The sequence below is a fragment of the Meles meles genome, chromosome 2 (genome assembly GCF_922984935.1).
Source record: "Meles meles chromosome 2, mMelMel3.1 paternal haplotype, whole genome shotgun sequence".
NCBI lineage: Eukaryota > Metazoa > Chordata > Mammalia > Carnivora > Mustelidae > Meles > Meles meles.
Window position 1 is genome coordinate 190,858,189 of NC_060067.1, and position 18,505 is coordinate 190,876,693.

At 40.0% G+C, this 18,505-nt stretch overlaps 1 protein-coding gene across 2 annotated transcripts in view; it reads left to right on the plus strand.

Annotated features, from left to right (window-relative positions):
* DLC1 (DLC1 Rho GTPase activating protein) overlaps positions 1-18,505 on the plus strand; it is a 418,852-nt gene that overhangs the window by 239,953 nt on the left and 160,394 nt on the right. The window contains exon 1 of one of the 2 annotated variants that reach the window (XM_045997029.1): positions 5,059-5,362. The exons of the other annotated variant lie outside the window; for it this stretch is intronic. Within the exon in view, the coding sequence (XP_045852985.1) occupies positions 5,224-5,362 (139 nt within the window). The 5' untranslated portion in view covers positions 5,059-5,223. Of the gene's footprint in view, positions 1-5,058; positions 5,363-18,505 lie in introns of those variants that run through there. 2 annotated transcript variants of the gene reach the window in all.

Below are 18,505 nucleotides of genomic sequence, written 5' to 3' on the forward strand. Positions count from 1 at the left end.
TCATATTCACTTCTTGTTTTTTACTTTCATCATATATCACAAGAAGTGATAAATGAGGAAAGAAAAATGCTTATTATTCAACAGTATTCCCCCAACAAATTGAGTTTTCTCTGAAAGATAGTGTGATTTTGGTGTATATATCAGGAGTTGTAGAGAAATAGTCTCTGAACATCTTTGATCACTAACTCCCATGAATTTCTGAGCATATATACATTTATTTATAAATATATATATTTACATATACATTTATTTATAAATTTTATCCATAAATCATTGTATTTGCATCTCTGTATATTAGAAAAATAGAAAAACTCAAAGAGCTATCTAAATAGACATAGATTCTAAGATTTTCTTCTCTCCTTCCAAGGAGACCCTGCCCTCAAGTTGGAGATCACCAATTTGAAGAAAATTGTCCTTGTGGTCTGTTGGTCTATCGAGCATCAATAGATACCTAACTGATAGTGAAAACAACTTTGCCTGAACACTTTAGTTGAAAATATTTAACAGTTTATCACAAAGAAGATTCTCAAACAAACTGAATGTAATCCTTAGGGTTCCAATTGTAGGGGCAAATAAAATTGCCACTTGCACCAGAGCAAATGTATTCAAGATGGTCATGCTAAATAAAGAAAAACTAAAATGAAAACAGAGATTGGCAGCATGTAATCTATATGCTAGGCATTCTTCACTGAAGCGGGGAGGGCAGGGAACAAAAAACAGAAAATCGTCCTCAGAGTCACAGAAGCTTCATACTACTAATTTTGTCATGGGCTTTTGGAGACATAGATACATAATGGAGAAGTCCTTTGATGCAAGTATAGCCCTTAAGCAGACCTATTGTGCCAGATAGCCACTGTCATTCACTTAACCTGTTGTCCTGTTGCATGGGCTAGGTCTCTCACAGGGCTTAACCAAATGGAGTTTTAATAATTTCCTTCCTGTTCCAAAGACCCAGATCTAAGCATGGCATTGACTCTTAATAAACATTTCATTTCCCATCATTACTCATACTATTTTGAAAGAACCTACTAGCACTTTGGTTAATCCTAATGTTCTAATTACTCCAAAGGAGGCTTAAATGAGTTTCATCACCAAATAAGAGTGCCAGTAGACCGAAGTGGATTTGTGCTACACGGGCTTGGATGAGAAAGTGTCCCTAACATTAAATCAAAACATATGGGATGCAGTTTTGTTTTTTGTTTGTTTGTTTTTGTTTGTTTGTTTTTACCCTAAGTGAAATAAACTTACTCAAATGGGAAAAAAAAAAATTAAAATTTTGTTTATAGTAAAAAGACAAAAATTACCAATTAAACAAAACTAAATAAAATCTATAATACATTACCAAAATGGAATGGTTTTCTTAGATGGAAAATATTAGGGACATAGTTGAGAAGAGTCTCTAGATTAATACACAAACAGCAGTCCCCCAGGTCAGAGAGCAGCTCCTCCAATGGCCTTTTATCACAAGAAAAAGGAACTGAAAAGCAATCAAAGCATAGTATTGCTATCTTCATTTCTCTTATAATTCCCAGCAGGATCTTAAAAAAAATCAATAAACTTCTCATATTCCCACTTTAGCCATCTGCCAAGCTGAGATAACATTAATTATGGTATACTGTCCTCACCTCTCAGTGAGAAGAGACTTGGATTATTTTAAATTTGTGGAAATAAAACTTGAGAAATTATTCTATAAATGGTGAATTTTGAAAGAACACTTTTTGTGCATGGAACATTTCTTTTAATGGCCAATAAATACAGTCAGAAAGCAAAAAATAAAAACAATTTAAAATTGACAGTGTATTAGTTTTTACATCATACCTATGATATGTGGGTGAGACTCATTTACAAGGAGTTGAAATATCTTCACAATGAAATTTGAATTTAATGAGTTTTTAGAAATGAGGGGTAAAATTGCCAGCTCTACTTTGGAATATGGTAAAATCAATAATTAAAATCCACCTTGCTTGAAAACATAGCTGTGCTTCCCTGCTCCAATAGTCTGTCAGTAGGAGTTACATTTATGATGGTAAGTTTCCATATACCTCTTAGGCTAGGTCTGTGGACTGTTCTACCAAATGGAACCTGTGCTTAGATTAAGTAGGCTTTTTTTTTTAAGATTTTATTTGTTTATTTGACAGATAGAGATCACAAGTAGTCAGAGAGTTAAGCAAAGAGAGAGAGAAGAGGAAACAGGCTTCCCGCTGAGCAGAGAGCCTGATGTGGGGCTCGATTGGGATCATGACCTGAGCCGAAGGCAGAGGCTTTAACCCACTGAGCCACCCAGGCGCCCCTAGAATAAGTAGGCTTTTGTACCTGCTGAGATGAGCTACGGTGAAATACTAGGAGTATTGTCTTTGAAAAAGCATGTCACGGAGGAGAAGGAGGATGTTTTAGAACACTTTAGAGATCAGACCAGAGTGTCCTATCATTAAGCAACATGCGTTGACTAGACCTTTGTTCTCTTGGCTCACTGCACTTCAATTTTCATAGCTGGGGTCATCTAAAACCCCTCTGAGACTCGGGCTTCTTTCATGCCATGAGCCCAGTGATTTTATTTGGCTACGATTAAAGAGTTTCAGCCTATAGCTTAGTATCAGCTGAGCCTAGATAAACCCTAATGGGTCATTATCACTGTCATTAATTTATGAACAGGCAAGTTGATTGGGAGGCTAATGAGCTTTGAGTGCAGACAGCTCTAGGTCTGAATCCTAGGTCTGGCATTTATTATCTCCTTTCTCAAATCTCTTCTCTCTGCGCTCCAGCTTCCTCATCTCCAAAGAGAAGATAACAATACCTATAGGGGTGTATATATGTGGGTCTGTCTATCTGCAGTGCTAGAAGAATTTTGGTATGTCATGGGTCCTCCATAAATGCTGTTTCCCGTTCTGTGTTTAGATACAGGAAAGCTTCATGCTGTTATAGTCAGTGACTTTGCATGAATCATACAATCAGCTGTTGATATTTGTGCTGGGAATGGTGGTAGGTCATAAATCTTGAATGGAAATTTAGGTGAGGTCAGTGCTTGAGAGGAGTTAGGAATCCAGGCTTCCTTTTCCTTCTTTGTGCTACCATAATGCTTGGTACATGCTTCTGTCATAGAATTTATGACACTATTTTGAAATTGATTTGTGGTCAGTGGGATTTCTGCTCAAAGACAGAGTCGATGTCTTATTCATCCTCAACTTCCCCATGCCTAGGACAGAGTGTGGTTCACTACTTATGCTATGATTACTTCATACTGTTCCTCTACAAACAGACCTGCCCTGTTCAACCTGGCCAGAAATGAGTCAACCTGTTTCAAGGTGCGCAGACCTCTTTGAAGGAGAAACACATCCATGCACGTGCACGCACACGCACACACACATGCACACACACACAGACTTCCAGTACTTTGTTTTAAAATGGAGCCATGTATTAGGCAATCACATTTTTTGAGACCTTTTTAAAGATTTTATTTATTTATTGGACAGAGAGAGATCACAAGTAGGCAGAGAGAGTGAGAGGGAAGCACGCTCCCTGCCGAGCAGAGAGCCCGATGTGGGACTCAATCCCAGAACCCTGAGATCATGACCAGAGCCGAAGGCAGTGGCTTAACCCACTGAGCCACCCAGGTGCCCCGAGACTTTTTTTAATGAAGTTTACCTCGGAATTGGCTTCCATGGGGCACAAAAGTCCACATGCTTCGGCAGTTAGTCCTTGTCTCCTGATCTATGCCCAGCCGAGTGATAAGGCAAGGAAGACAATACTGAGATGCTCATTCTCGACTGGAGAGACTCATGGGCTTTAACAATTTGGAAATAGTATGATTGAAGACATGTGGGTTACTAATAAGCAGTGCCACAAGTGTTAGTTATAACTCATGAGCACAGTCTCGCTATCTCTTGTATAACCAAGTTGTCAAAGTTGATGGGAAAGAGGTGGCATGCTGTACATATTTGGGGACTAGGGAGGGAGATCAGTGTGGGTTCGAAAGGATTTCATGTATAAGAATAATTATGATAATAATTAACATTCTCATGGTAATCTTGCAATTTACAAAGTGCTTTTACAGCATTTCTTAATTTCACAAAGGTTATGAACTGGCCTTTAGATACTATTGTGATGCCAATAGTAAACCTCCATGCCAAACCTTGAAAGTTAGAAGATGGCATTTAAGGCAGAGTGAGAGAGAAGAGGATTAATACTGCATTAAAAAGCAGAAAATCAGCCAAATTCATTGGCAAAGAAATAGAGTTATTCGGCATTTTAGAAACTCAAAAACAGATCTTGTTGAAGAAACAGTTGGCCCGTATTTTGATTTCATGGTGCTTGGCAGTTCTTTTACTCTTCAGGAGAGAGGTTTTGATGTACAATTATAATGATGAAGTTTGCTTACTTGGAACTAAAAGATTCTCAAAACCAGGGGATATTTGAACCTTATTTAGAGGCAAAACCTAGAATTATTTGATTAAACCACTTAAAAATAAGTAGGAGCATAGTTAGAAGGGAAATATGAAGAGGTGATTAGTGTTTCCTTTAAAACTCAGGTATCCATTTCCTAGAGAGAATCCTCGGTTCTCCTGTAGGTTGCTCCTACAGCCATATCTTCCTTCCCTCACCCACAGCTAAAGGTTGAACTTTCTCGGTCATAAACAGCCTAACCCCAAACCATGACTTAATAAAACACAAGTGAGTTAATCAAATGCAACTATGAGGGAGAATTTACCTTGAAAGTTGAAAAGAACCCTACTTGACATCCCTCCTTGTCTCCCTCCCTCCCTTTTTTGCCCCCTGCTCTGCCTCTCCTTCAAAAGCACAAGGTTAACCTGGATTGCCAGGGAAGAAGACAAGTTATTAACTAGACAAACGGCTGAGCTTGTACCAAGTCAAGTTATTGGATTACACAGGGAGCTCGAATCATCTCCATAGCCACGAAGGCAGCCCGAGCGCTGCACGAGTGTGCCGCGGGCTCGTGTGTAAGTCTTTCCAGATGTGGCAGCCGCGCGCGCTTGGCGGCCATCCAGGAGGCCGCCTGCAGTAGGCGCTTCCCGGGCCGCAGTGCGAGCCGCAATGCCGGGATCCTGAGGGCGCAGGGCTCGCTCGCGGCTCGCCCCCGGGCCCGGCGCGCACGCAGCCCCGCCGCCCCGCCGAGCTCCAGCCGGCAGCGGGCGAAGGACAATCTGCCGCGGGAGGAGGCCAGCATGGTCGCGGCGCCGGGGCTGCGCTGAAGTCCATTGCGCCTGGATGGGGGACCCCGAGGCCCACGTGATGGCTCGGCCCCTGAAAGCCCCTCTCCGGAGGTCCTTTAGCGATCACATCCGAGACTCCACGGCCAGAGCCCTGGATGTTATTTGGAAAAACACCAGAGACAGAAGGCTGGCAGGTGAGGGGCGCGAAGGGGAGGGAGGGACGAGAGGTATTAAAAGGAAAACAATTCAGTGCACAGACGCAGATATTAACTCGGATAATTAATGATCTCATCGGCTGGATAAAGTTCATCGCCGTCATGGCAGTGCTTTCCATCTCCCTTCCTCTGGTATTTAACGTTTCTGGAATTTTTTCCCCCTAATGCCTCTCTGGTTTCTGGTCTGATTATTTCTAGATAAGGTTTATGAGAGGTGTGGTTTTTTTTTTTTAACCTTGAAAAGAAAAGCAAGGTCCTTTTGAGTGTCAGGGAATCAGTGGTGATGAGCAGCTGCAGGCAGAAGCTGCAAGGTCTGTTGTGCCGGCGGGCGTCCGAGGTGGGGCTGCTCTGGCCCCAGGTGGCCTGGTCTCTGCTGGAGAGGGGCCTGGAAAGGCTGTGTGTCAGTGGAGTAATCTGCGCTACCCAGTGAAAGCCTGCTGGTATTTCCTCTGGCAGCCTGGAGCTGCTCTGAGTTCCAAGAGGGTGTCAGGTATGCTAGAGGCAGGCGTTTGAAATATAATAAAACATAAATACAGTGGTGCAATTCAGACTTACTAGGGCTCATGTGACAGCAACCAAATGGCCAACAGTGTTTTAAGGGGTACAGTAAAAGAAACAACTTATGCCTGATCCTGGTATCAAGAATATAAATTGATATAAAATAGCATCTTGGGATAAAATAATCTCTCTGAATTCAGGAAAGGTATCCTAGTCCTGTTTCATGGCTCCCCCTTGGGTGCTCTGTAAGTCTCTGTATTTGTGTCATCTACGTGAATGGGTCAGAGATGGTATTTTTTTTTTTAATCTTTTTGGTTAACCCTGTTGCTTTTCATATTCTGTGTGGAGTTTCGAATTGTTACAAATATTACAAGTGGCCGTGGCCTCCAAGTGTCAACAGATTTCTGTGCTGTGTGTTCTCGATAAAAAGGTCCTTTGACTTTCACGTGATAGTTTTGACATGACTTGAAGAGGGGGAAATGTAAGGGTCCTGATTGTGATAACAGATTATGAAGATAACATACTAGTTATATCCCTTCATAGGCTGTAAGGTTGTCCTAAATGCTTATGGAGCTCTTTCTCTTTGTTAAGCGAAACAATATTGCCCAGTACAGGTCAGGGTAAACAATGTCAAGTTGAATCATAAAGCAGAGGAGGGAGAGAAAAATATTTTAAATTTAGCCATTTTATTATGGCTTTCAAATAAATAGGAGAACCTTAAAGAAATCCTATATTCCAGTAAGTTTTTTTAAGCTGTATCTAGTGTTAACAGTTTGCAATTAGCCAAAGAAAATTTAAGAAATAAGATAGTAGAATATAAAATCTACTATAATTAACTATAACTGGTTGGCCTTTAAAAAAAAAAGTACAGGGGCGCCTGGGTGGCTCAGTGGGTTAAGCCTCTGCCTTCGGCTCAGGTCATGATCTCAGGGTCCTGGGATCGAGTCCCGCATCAGGCTCTCTGCTCGTCCGGGAGCCTGCTTCCTCCTCTCTCTCTCTGCCTGCCTCTCTGCCTACTTGTGATCTCTCTCTGTCAAATAAATAAATAAAATTTAAAAAAAAAAGTAGATCCTTCATTGTTGTCTTATTTGACAAATCCATTGTCACAAGTGGAAAGATTCCACAAATAATGTCTTATTAAAGACACACAAAAATATTTTGTGGTTTGGTGTTTAAACTCGAGAGTAAGACTAAATCAAACATTCCTGCTTCCCAGGATTCCCCTTATATTTTCATAAATGATGAGATTTTGACAGCTGTTGACCTCCTAGAATGAGGATATTATCCCTAGAAAGTTGCTGCCTGTCTTGTCATTTGTATGTTTGTGTGTATGTACACACACACACACACACACACACACACACAGTGTATATGGGGTAAAAAATGTAGCATCAAATGAAAAACACTTAATGAAAAATAGTTACTTTTTGTATGTGACAGAAGTTAAACATTTCCACAGCTCTAACAGCAAAGAGGATTTTACCTTTCCCTGTCCACCGAAGAAAGAAATTCTTTATATTGCCCAGTTTTTCTAAGATGAGTATGACCTATTAGGTAATTCACACAGTAGAGAATCCAGGTACTGAACTTGAAAAGAAAGAATTTTGGCTACCGCAACTGACTGGTGATTGGAGACTTGGACCCTCTTCATGCCTCCCCTGTGCTTGGCACATGGCTCAGAGCTCAATCAGTGTTTGTCAGGTGGAGAGCAATTTGGTGCACATCCAGATCTCAAGAGCACTTACTGTCCTCCTTCTCCTCAGACTTCTCTGCACCCCACCTTCCTACCAACCCCAGACTAAATAAAAGCTGTGAGTTATCCACAAAAAGTCACTTCTCTAAACACCAAATACAGTCTTCATTATCTATCATAACACACCACCCTCCGCTGCAAAATGGAGAGAGGTACCAAGTCCAAATCTCTGGCTTCACCTCACGTTGTGAAACTAATGCAGTGACAGGTAAACCGGTGTTTTGAAGCCTCTGAGGAAAATACTTCTTTTAATACTACCTGAACTGTTATTTTCATGATGCTCATTACTTTGATGACTTTCATCAAGTCTCTCAAACACTAACCTGAGATTTCTGTTTCTGCCAGAGGTTTAACTTCTTTGGCCATGGGACAAAGTTTTAAGTTTCCTTGTTTGGTATTTTCTCTCTCAGTCAGTCAGTTTTTCTTTCTCTCCGTGTGTGTGCATGTATGTGTGTGTGTATCCCTCTCTCTCACCCCTGCAAATACACACACTCTACATAACTTAACAGTTCCCAGTTCTTCTACCCCAAATGATGTTATGTATGAAACCATTATTTACATTTCTTTACCTTAAAATCCCTTATAAGTAAAACAGGGATTCTTCCTATTATTTTTAAGGATCCTTTTCCTTGTGTAAACAAAATGCAGAATTGCTGCTAGGAAAAGACCTTCAACTTGTAAGGAGTGAAGGAACAGACTGTCTTAATTGTATCCTCCTTTACGTGGAATTGCCTTTTTCTGCCCAACCACAACCCACAGGGTTTCTTTTACTCCTATTCTCTCTCTGACTATTATTCCCAAACCCATAGGTACACAATCTCTTTCCTAAACTTAGAAACCCCTGTGGGCTCCTGGGTGGTTCAGTTGGTTAAACATCTGACTCTTGGTTTTGGCTCAGATCATGGTCTCAGGGTCCTGGGATCAAGCCCCCTGTTGGGACTCTGCGCTCAGCAGGGAGTCTACTTGATATTCTCTCTCTCCCTTTCCCTCTCCCTCTGCTCCTCCTCCCACCAAAATAAAAATGAGGTAAATCTTTTATAAAAATAAATAAAAGCAGAGGATGACACCTAGTTTCCAGGGAATTACAACGTTGAGGTTAACAGTGGGTGATAAAAGATAGACAGCCCTTCTCTGGACAAACTGTGCATCCATCATCAATCTCTTTCATGCCTCTCACGGTTCCTCTACTGCCTCCTCCCTGCCTTTGGGTACACAGACTTCTTGGCTTCAGGGTACATTTCATTCCCCAAAACCTGTTAACCCTTAATCCTTTCAGATAGGGCTTCTTAGCCTTTTTTGTGCTAATAGATGTTTTTAGCATTCTGGTGAAGTCTGAGTTCACTTCCCAGAAAAAAAATTTTTTTTTAAGATTTTTATTTTTTTATTTGACAGCGAGATCACAAGCAGGTAGAGAGGCAGGCACAGGGAGAGGGGGAAGCAGGTTCCCCACTGAGCAGAGACCCCGGTGCGGGGCTCGATCCCAGGACCCTGAGATCATGACCTGAGCCGAAGGCAGAGGCTTAACCCACTGAGCCACCCAGGCGCCCCAGAAAAATATTTTTTGATGTATAAATAACATACGTTGAATTAGGAAGGAAATCAATTATAGTACAATTTAGTTATCAGGGTATTCCAACACAAAATTATGGTATAGTAATAGAAAATGAGTGAATTGTATAATAGACTATAATGTTTAAAATATAGGGAAGTGAATATAAATTCACTGAATATAAATTAAATATTTTGTAAGGATACCAGTGTGCATATTGTTATCGCTAGCTAGAATAAGAACATTAAACTCTACAGTAGTCTTTGATTCATCTCCTTGTCACCAGTTATTATAGATAGAATACTGGGGAGCAACATCCACATCTAGGCCAGCAATGTACAAACTTTCAACTTTACAGTTCAGTGGCTGAATGGGGCCAGCAACGACGTCACATGAACGTCTGTGGATATCGATAGCACAAAAAAAACAATCGTGTGTGATCTGGAGTAGGTTTGTTAACTCCCCAAACTGTGGAGTAGAAATAAGTATAAATGATGCTTTGTGATATCTACATCAACTCTAATATGCTGTGGAAAAGTCTGGTGTCTGTTGGTGACAAAGTCACAGGGACAACTAGTCCCACTGTGTGTGAGGCAGGGGGAGGTGGCAGTTTTTCAGTCTTCCAATTCATAGTTGGAAGAAAAGCTAAATTCCGTTTGAGTTTTGTGAAAATAAAAGAAAGAAATTTGTCCTCATCCAAGTTCATAGACACTCCGAATTCTACCAGTAGACCCTAGGTTAAGAATTCCTGCTTTATCCATACTTTGCCTTCTGAGTACTTCCAGTCAAACATTCTCATAGACTGAGATGCTGAGCTTTCATACATGAGAGGACTGGATTTTGTTGCTGTATGTTCAACAAAGCTCTGCAAACGAGTGTGGACTGATGTACCAATTAGACTGCCTCGAAGGAAAAACAAGAGACACTAACATTCAGACTAGAAAGAGACGGAGAGGCTAAAAGGTAGACAAAACCCTGACTACACACATGTACAGTAGCTTTCATCAGTTTGCAAAGTGGAATGGATAAATACACTGAAAAGAAATTAAATATTAGCCTTTATTTAATGGCATCTCATAAAGTAAGCATAGCTTATATAGTGTAAAACCCACAGATTGTTTAAAAAGTATTCAACCTACTCTATTAGAGAAACATGACATATAAGGGGGGGAAAATGTAAAAGCCTCAGCCTGTTGTGGGACATGTGTCCCTACTTCCATAGCTAAACATTTTCAAGAAGGAAGAAAACTGAATTGTCTAGGAGGAAGGCAGGAAAATTGAGACGAATCTCAATCCAAGTGAGATTCAATGGACATAGAATAAATCCAAGTATTTACATTAGATTGGATACCCTGGGGGTATTCTGTTGAGTGGTGGGTATCTTCTGTCTTTCGTGAAATTGAGTTTTACATTTCTGCTGACTAGGTCTCCAATTCACTAGCAAGACGAATGTTTGACGTGTTCTGTCGTACTTTGGCCCTCAATTCAGTGGGGCATCAGGAATTCTGGCCCACTTCCCATGATGAGAAACCACAAACATTGACTCCTGTGAACTGTCTTCTGCTCATTGGTTCACAGTGAAAAGCAAGTAAGGGCATATATAATGCCTTTTAACCAAGAATGAGGTATGCCTCAAAATATGCAAGCTCCTCCAGTAAACAAAGACTTCCCTGGACTTATGCAATACTATGTATAATATTTTAAAGGATCTGAGAGACAACAACTAATGGTGTTTCATGAGTCCCTATTACATTTTGGGAGGGTAGATGTAGCATGTCCCTATTAAATTAGATAATACTCTTTCAGTGGAAAAGGAACATGTTGATGTGGAGGTCAGCTTTGATGAGTGAGAACATAGTATATTGGCAAAGAGAGCTGGCTACGATATCAGACTTCTGGGTTTGAATTCTGCTTTTGCACTGGAGAGCTTTGGGCAAGTCAGTCTGTTTCTTACCAATATAAAGAGGATGATCATAGTACTTAGGTCATAAAGTTGTTTCAAAGATTAAATGAGCTACTGTGTAGAGCACTTAGACAAGTCACTGACATAAAGTACATCAGTTTCATTGCTATAACCGCTCTTCTCTTTCCCCATGCCGTAGGTCCATAGAAGCTTTACCCTGCTAGCATGACACTACTATAATTTATCTAAGCCATTTGGGCAAAAATAGTTCAACCAGTCCAAAAGTAGAAAATAAAAGGTAAACTATCAATGCCAAATGGAATTTATTTCCGCACCTCTCGAAATAAAAAACAAGTCAAGTGACTTCTATGCAGACCTTGTTGAATTCCATAATGAAACGACTCATGAGAAAGCTGTTTTTGCACAGTGGTAAAGAAATCAATCCTTGCATATGACTTTGTCAAGCTACGTATACAATATCTGAAAGTCTCCCCAAGCGAGTTGGAACCTGCTTTGAAAATTGCTCTCTAGATGGAGCCAAACATGGAAAAGAGCACCAGCACCAGCAGCCTGGGGTTTCAAGCATGTGGTGCAGCTCTGGTATGGGAAAAAGTATGCTAAATGTCAAGGCTGCCACTTGAAAAGGATATTTGGCCACCTCCCTTTCTGGAGCAAAACTTGTGCAGCTTTCCTCATTTAAAACTAGTATGTATAAGCTGTCTGCATATTTTGCCAAAGGTCCTTATAATTACAGTAACAAAATGTGTCCAAAGTCAAGGGCGTGGTAGAAGGGATAGATTAATTAGTCACAGATATGCTTAAGGATCTGAAGCTATATCTTGAAGCCAAAACTTGATTTAAAGGAACTTTCTACTGTAGGTTCTCTATTTCAGAGGAATTAATTAAGGTACAGATTGAAGTTAAACTTGTTACTGGAAGGGTGCCTGGGTGGCTCAAGATCTCAGGGTCCTGGGATCAAGCCCCACATCGGGCTCCCTGCTAGCAGGGAGCCTGCTCCCCCCCCCTCTGTGCCTGCTGCACTGCCTACTCGTAATCTCTCTCTCTCCCTCTGTCAAATAAATAAGTAAAATCTTAAAAAAAAAACAAAACTTTTTATTGTATATGTTTTCCAATTTCTGATTATAGTCTCTTCTTTTTATAATAATCTATCATTTTGGGGGCGCCTGGATGTCTCAGTCATTAAGCGTCTGTCTTTGGCTCAGGTCATGATCCCAGTGTTCTGGGATCAAGTCCCACATTGGGCTCCTGGCTCAGCCGGGAACCTGCTCCTCCCTCTCCCTCTGCCTGCCTCTCTGCCTACCTGTGCTCTCTCTTTCGGTCAAATAAATAAATAAAATCTTTTTTAAAAATCTATCAGTTTTATGGAAGCGTAGCTGACACACATTGTTGCCTTAGTTTCAGGTGTGCAACATAGTGATTCAGCAACTCTGTGTGCTGCTTTGCTCAGCACAAATGTCGCTCCCATCTGTCACCATACGGTGCTGTTACAGCACCACTGACCAGATTCCCTTTGCTGTACCTTTTCTTCCTGTGACTTATTCATTCCGTAACTGGAAGCCTCTATCTCCCGCTCTCCTTCACCCATTTTGCCCATTGCCCCACCCCACCCCTCTGGCAGCCGCCAGATTGTTCTCAGTATTTATGGGTATGTTTCTGTCTTTTATTTATTTTTTCATTTGTTTTGTTTTTTAGATTCCACATATAAACACATATAAAAGAAATCATATCGTATTTGTCTTTCTCTGACTTCACTTAACATAATGCCATCTAGGTCCATCCATATTGTCTCAAATAGCAAGACCTTATCCTTTTTATGGCTAAGTAATATTTCATTTTATATACACACACACACACACACACACACACACACACACACACATACACATATATATATAGATGCATACCACATTTTCCTTATCCGTTTATGTATGGATGGATACTTGGGTTGTTTCCATATCTTGGCTATTGTAAATAATGCTGCAGCAAACCTAGGGGCTGCATATGTCTTTTCAAATTAGTGTGTTTATTTTCTTTGGATAAACACCCTGTTGTGAAATTACTGGACCATAGGGTAGCTCTATTTTTTAATTTTTTGAGGAACCTCCATACTGTTTTCTATAGTGACTGTACCAATTTACATTCCCACTGCCAATGCATGAAATTTCCCTTTTCTCCATATTCTCACCATCACTTGTTATTTCTTATCTTTTTGATTCTAGCCATTCTGACAGGTGTGAGGCAGTATCTTATTGTGGTTTTGATTTTCACTTCCCTGGTGATTAGTGATGTGGAACATCTTCTCATGCACCTGTTGGCCATCTGTGTATCTTTTTTAATCTGTCATTCTTAAAGAAAGAGGATATACCATCCAGAAGTCTCAGGCTGGGATTGTATGTGTATGATAATGATGATCAGTTCGCATTTTTCCTTCTGTGCTCTTTCCTTATTGCTTGAGAACAACTTCTGATACTTTTTGAAGCATGTGCTTGGAATTATTATTGAAGACTTTCCTAAAGGTAACCAAAGACTAAAGTTATCTATCCCCTTAATAATTAAATTCATGACTGTAGTGCTACTGTTAAACTTCTCAGGCACAGCCAGAGATTGGGCATGGAATATGAACCAAATGTGGCACTTGGCAGGAGGTGGTCATTATCATTTGGATGTAACCTTTATGGCAAATAATATAATGACAGTAATTAACTTGTCATTGGAGTGCTTACCAAGTGCCAAGACGTCGACTAAGAGCTCCAAAGGCATTTTCTTATTCAATCTTTAAACAATCCTGAGAGTTATACACTACTATTTTTATTCCCATTTACATTTTTTTTTTTGGTTATACCTTAAAAATCTATTACTGAGTATCCATGGGCAAAACTCAGAAACATCCAAATCTGTCAGCCATTATTAATTAATCTCACAGATATTTATTGAGAGCCTATTGTATGCAAAACACTGTGCTAGATAATGGTTGACAAACAAGGCAGAGACATGATCCTTGCCTACCAGCTGTGAATATAACACCTGAATTCTACGTTTGAATTCGAGAAATGACCTACAAGGTAAAGTGAACTCCGTTGTAATAAGGAAGAAGTATGCAGTACTTGGACTTGGACACTGAAGGATGTCTGAAATTCATCCATGATTTGTTCTTTAAACCAGTGGTTCTTAGGGAAATGGGGGAAGACACACTTGTTAGGGACGGTATCAGAAAGAGCATATAAAACTTTTAAAAACATACTCAATTGATAAATTGTTTTCTAGCACAAAATTCTGAAAATAGACAAGGAAAGCATGGGTGAGAGGGACGGGACATACGTACAAAGGTTGAGAACCACACGTTTAAAACACTCTGCTGGTCCCTGTGGGTCCAGCTCCCTCATGAGGAGAATAAGTTGTACATATAAGGAAACAGACCATCAGCAGGGTGCCCTTCAGAGGGAGAGCCTCTCTGCAAAGAAGGAACAGGCAAGTTAGTTGTCCTTAGGGACTTAATTGTCCTTAGGAAATTGGCCATTCTCCTCTCCAGAGGACAAAGACTCATGACTTCCAAAATACCACAGAGCCATATGTTTAATCATTTTTAAAAATTAGATGTTGACCTTTTACCAAAGTTTAAGTACCCTAAAGTCTAAAATTTGTCACAGGCTAAAATAGGATGCTCTTGACTGATTCAGAAATTAGATTGAGCTAAAATTGCAAGTTATACTTTAACTACCTCACTTTACGGAGATTACTTTCAGATTTCAAAATACATAGACTATAGAATTGAAATAGATTGTCCCAAGTCTTTTGTGATTCCACAGAATTTCTTATGGGAACCAAACTGGAAGTTGGGACATCTTTTCTTTCCACCCTAATTTTAAGAGAGAGAGTCATATTGCATTTTTAAAGGAAAAGAAAAATAATGATTGGTGACTTATATTAAAAATATGACAGGGTGCCTGGGTAGCTCAGTCAGTTAAGCATCTGCCTTTGGCTCAGTTCATGATCAATGGATACTGGGATTGAGCCCTGCTCAGCCGGGAGCCTGCTTCTCCCTCTGCCGCTACTCCCCCTGCTTTTGTACTCTCTCTCTGTCAAATAAACAAACAAAATCTTTTTTAAAAAATGACAATTATTATATTATTAAATGTTTACCAGTAACCAAAATTATGTCACAGAGTAGAAAAATAGTTGAGATGATAGAATTGAAGGATTAAATATATAGGCATAGTGAAGCTCCATATATCAGATGATCTTTAAAAATTCTAGTCCATTTTGGATTGATGGCATCCTAGATTGCTTTCAGCTTTGAAAATTAATTATTTGTTCAATGGAGATGTTAATTGAATCAATGAGAGAATTACCGAAGAAGGTATGAATTTGCATTAATACTGCTTTTATTAGCTTTTACATTTTTGATTAAAGTATATTTTGAATACTGACAATATGTTCATGGATCATGGCCTTATTTTCTCTTAGGAGTGATTTCACTAGTAATTCCAAAGAATCTAGTTAATTTTGGCTTCTTAGCGTGGCCGGGCAGAGAGGCTGAAGGATGAAAGAAAGCAGGAAGGTTTTTCAGAATGAATGTTTCCCGTTCAAATAAGGGGTTTAGAAATAGAGAAAGTATGGGACATGGTTCAGACACTGAACAGTCAAGAGGGCAGACAAAACATCCATCCACTGACGCAAAAAGTAACAAAGAAGGGTTTTGTACTGAATGGGTATAATCTTTTATTAACTACAAATGAACTAATATTGATTATGCCCTCACTATGTGAAAGACAGAATTCTAGGTGGTAGAAAAGACACAAAGATAAAAACTGTCTGGACTTTAGTACTCTAGAGTCTGTTTGGCAGGAAAAAGTGACCTACGGAGAGAACAAGACTCTAAGGACTGATCTGATAGGTATCATATGGTACTTGCTCAGCCCATCAGTACTGCCCTTGCCTCCCTCTCTCCCCCTCTCCCTGCACCTATGAATTTTGCTCTGGTCCAAGTGCACTATAACAAAAAGATATCTAAACTATATTATCAGCACTCCCTTTTATGTACTTTGTCAGTCATGCTCATTTGTACTCCAATGAACATTATTTTTAAGTGAAAATTTCCTTGACACAGCTAACTTTTAAAGTCATAATTTCAGCTTTTTCATGATTGCTCATGGAAATGAAAGCCTTTGAATCGTTGCAGAAAAGAGCCTCTATGCCCCTGTGGGGATGTGACAGCAAGTGATATGTGTGTGCGTACATGCTCCAGGAGAGGGGTGTGAAGGTATACAGATATTTCAGACTGAATTTGTTTTGCATCGTAGCATTGGTACCTTCAGCCAGGTAAGTTATTTGGATGTTCCATAATGTTTAAAAAATTCTTAACACTAGTAACTGACTCACCTGGTCGCTCCCTCCACTGAATAAAAATTTAAAGAAAATAAAACAAAAACGTAAAGTACTCCACTATGATTTTACACCAGTTACATTAGGAAGCAGTAAGGTTTGCCCCCTTTGAGATAGTCATTGACCTATATCTTGTATTCTTTGTAACTCAAATGTGTTCCAGACCATAAGTTCAATAAGGACTTGTGAGTGGCAGCCAGGAAGTGGAGAATGAGAAGAAGATATTTTTATGATTTGCTGGGACTCTGACCCCGACTCCTATATTTGACAGTAAAAATATCTTAGTGTTGAATTTGGTGTCATGACAGAGAGGTATCAGTGTTGATCCTCCATATCAGGAATTTCCAATCAGTCAGTTATTTCAGTCAAGAACTGAAACAGTCTCAATAAAAACAAATTAATGACTTCTAAAAAAAACACCAAGACAAAGTAAAAAAAAAAAAAAGGCATATCATTTCTTGGTAAGATCTTGCTTGGTGATCTCTGAACATCCTGACACCATATATCACTTCTTTTCTTTTTCTCTTTCTAGGGCATTTATTTGCATTAGCACATCTAAGCAATTTCTCTCTCTCTCTCTCTCTCTCTCTCACACACACACACACACACACACACACACACACACACACACACGCCTCAGGAAGCCATCACTTCAAGGAACTCCTCTATAAAAAACTGAGGATTCCCGATTTACAGGATGCTGATGTAAAAGTCACAAAGTAGCATCTGGTTGTTGACAACTCGGGTTGGAGGTGGGAGGGCAGCACATTTAATGATGTCTAGACTTTGTTTTATATTGTAGATTTTTTGTGACACAGTTAGCTTTTTGCAGACAACTCAAATCACTGACTCAGCATTCGGTGTGGTTCTGTTTATCATGATCCATCATCTCTAATCTGGTTTTGAATAGCAGGATGTTGTGGGTCCAGATTGAAGTGTGACCTCTGAATGTTTTCCAGTCATGCTTGATTACTATATCCTAGAGGTCTAGACAGTGTTATTGGTTTCTCACCAACACAAACATCTGGCAGAAAAAAAAAACCACTAAACTAATGAGTAAGAACATTCCTAATGTACCTTATAATATACTGTATTTAAAATACAGCTTTTTAGAATGAAGCCTTTCTCAGGTTGAGAAGGATGTCATCAAACATATTGTTTTTCAACTCTGATAAGACAGTATTTGGACTAATTTTTCACTCATGAAAACAAGTTTGAACATGTAATTTCAGTCTGCAGTAGAAACATCTTTCCTTTGTGCTATTACAAGAAGCTAGAATTTCATTTAGTGAATTCCAGCCAAATGAAATTAACACATGCTTGTTGACTTATGTGTAGCTCATGGATGGACAGATGAGATGACAAACCAGTGGGGATGGGGAAGAGAGATGATAGGACCAAACCCACAGTAATGTGGAGATGGGCAGAATATTAGGTCTTCTCAGGTTTTATTTTACCTGGGTTGATTATCATATTCTAAGAGTTATTAATTGTATTGAAACAATAATTTTTTTAAAAGCAGAGAGCTTTTTAAAAAAAAGTTTTATTTATTTATTTGAGAGAAGGAGCAAGGGTGATGGGCAGAAGGAGAGAGAGACTCTCAAGCTGACTCCCCACTGAGCACAGAGCCCCCATGGGGGTGGATCTCACCACCAATGAGATCAGGACCTGGGTCAAAACCAAGAGTCAGATGCTCAGCCGACTGAGCCACCCAGGCGCCCCTGCAGAGTGCTTTTTTTTTTTTTTTAAAGATTTATTTATTTGACAGACAGAGATTACAAGTAGGCAGAGAGGCAGGCAGAGAGAGAGAGAGGAGGAGGAAGCAGGCTCCTCGCTAAGCAGAGAGCCCGATGCAGGGCTCGATCCCAGGATCCTGGGATCACGACCCGAGCCGAAGGCAGAGGCCCTAACCCGCTGAGCCACCCAGGCGCCCCTGCAGAGTGCCTTTTTAGGAGCCAGACTCCACCAGAGTAAAGTACCTTGCCACTGAGTCATGGGGGAATCTGGGCCCTTCCT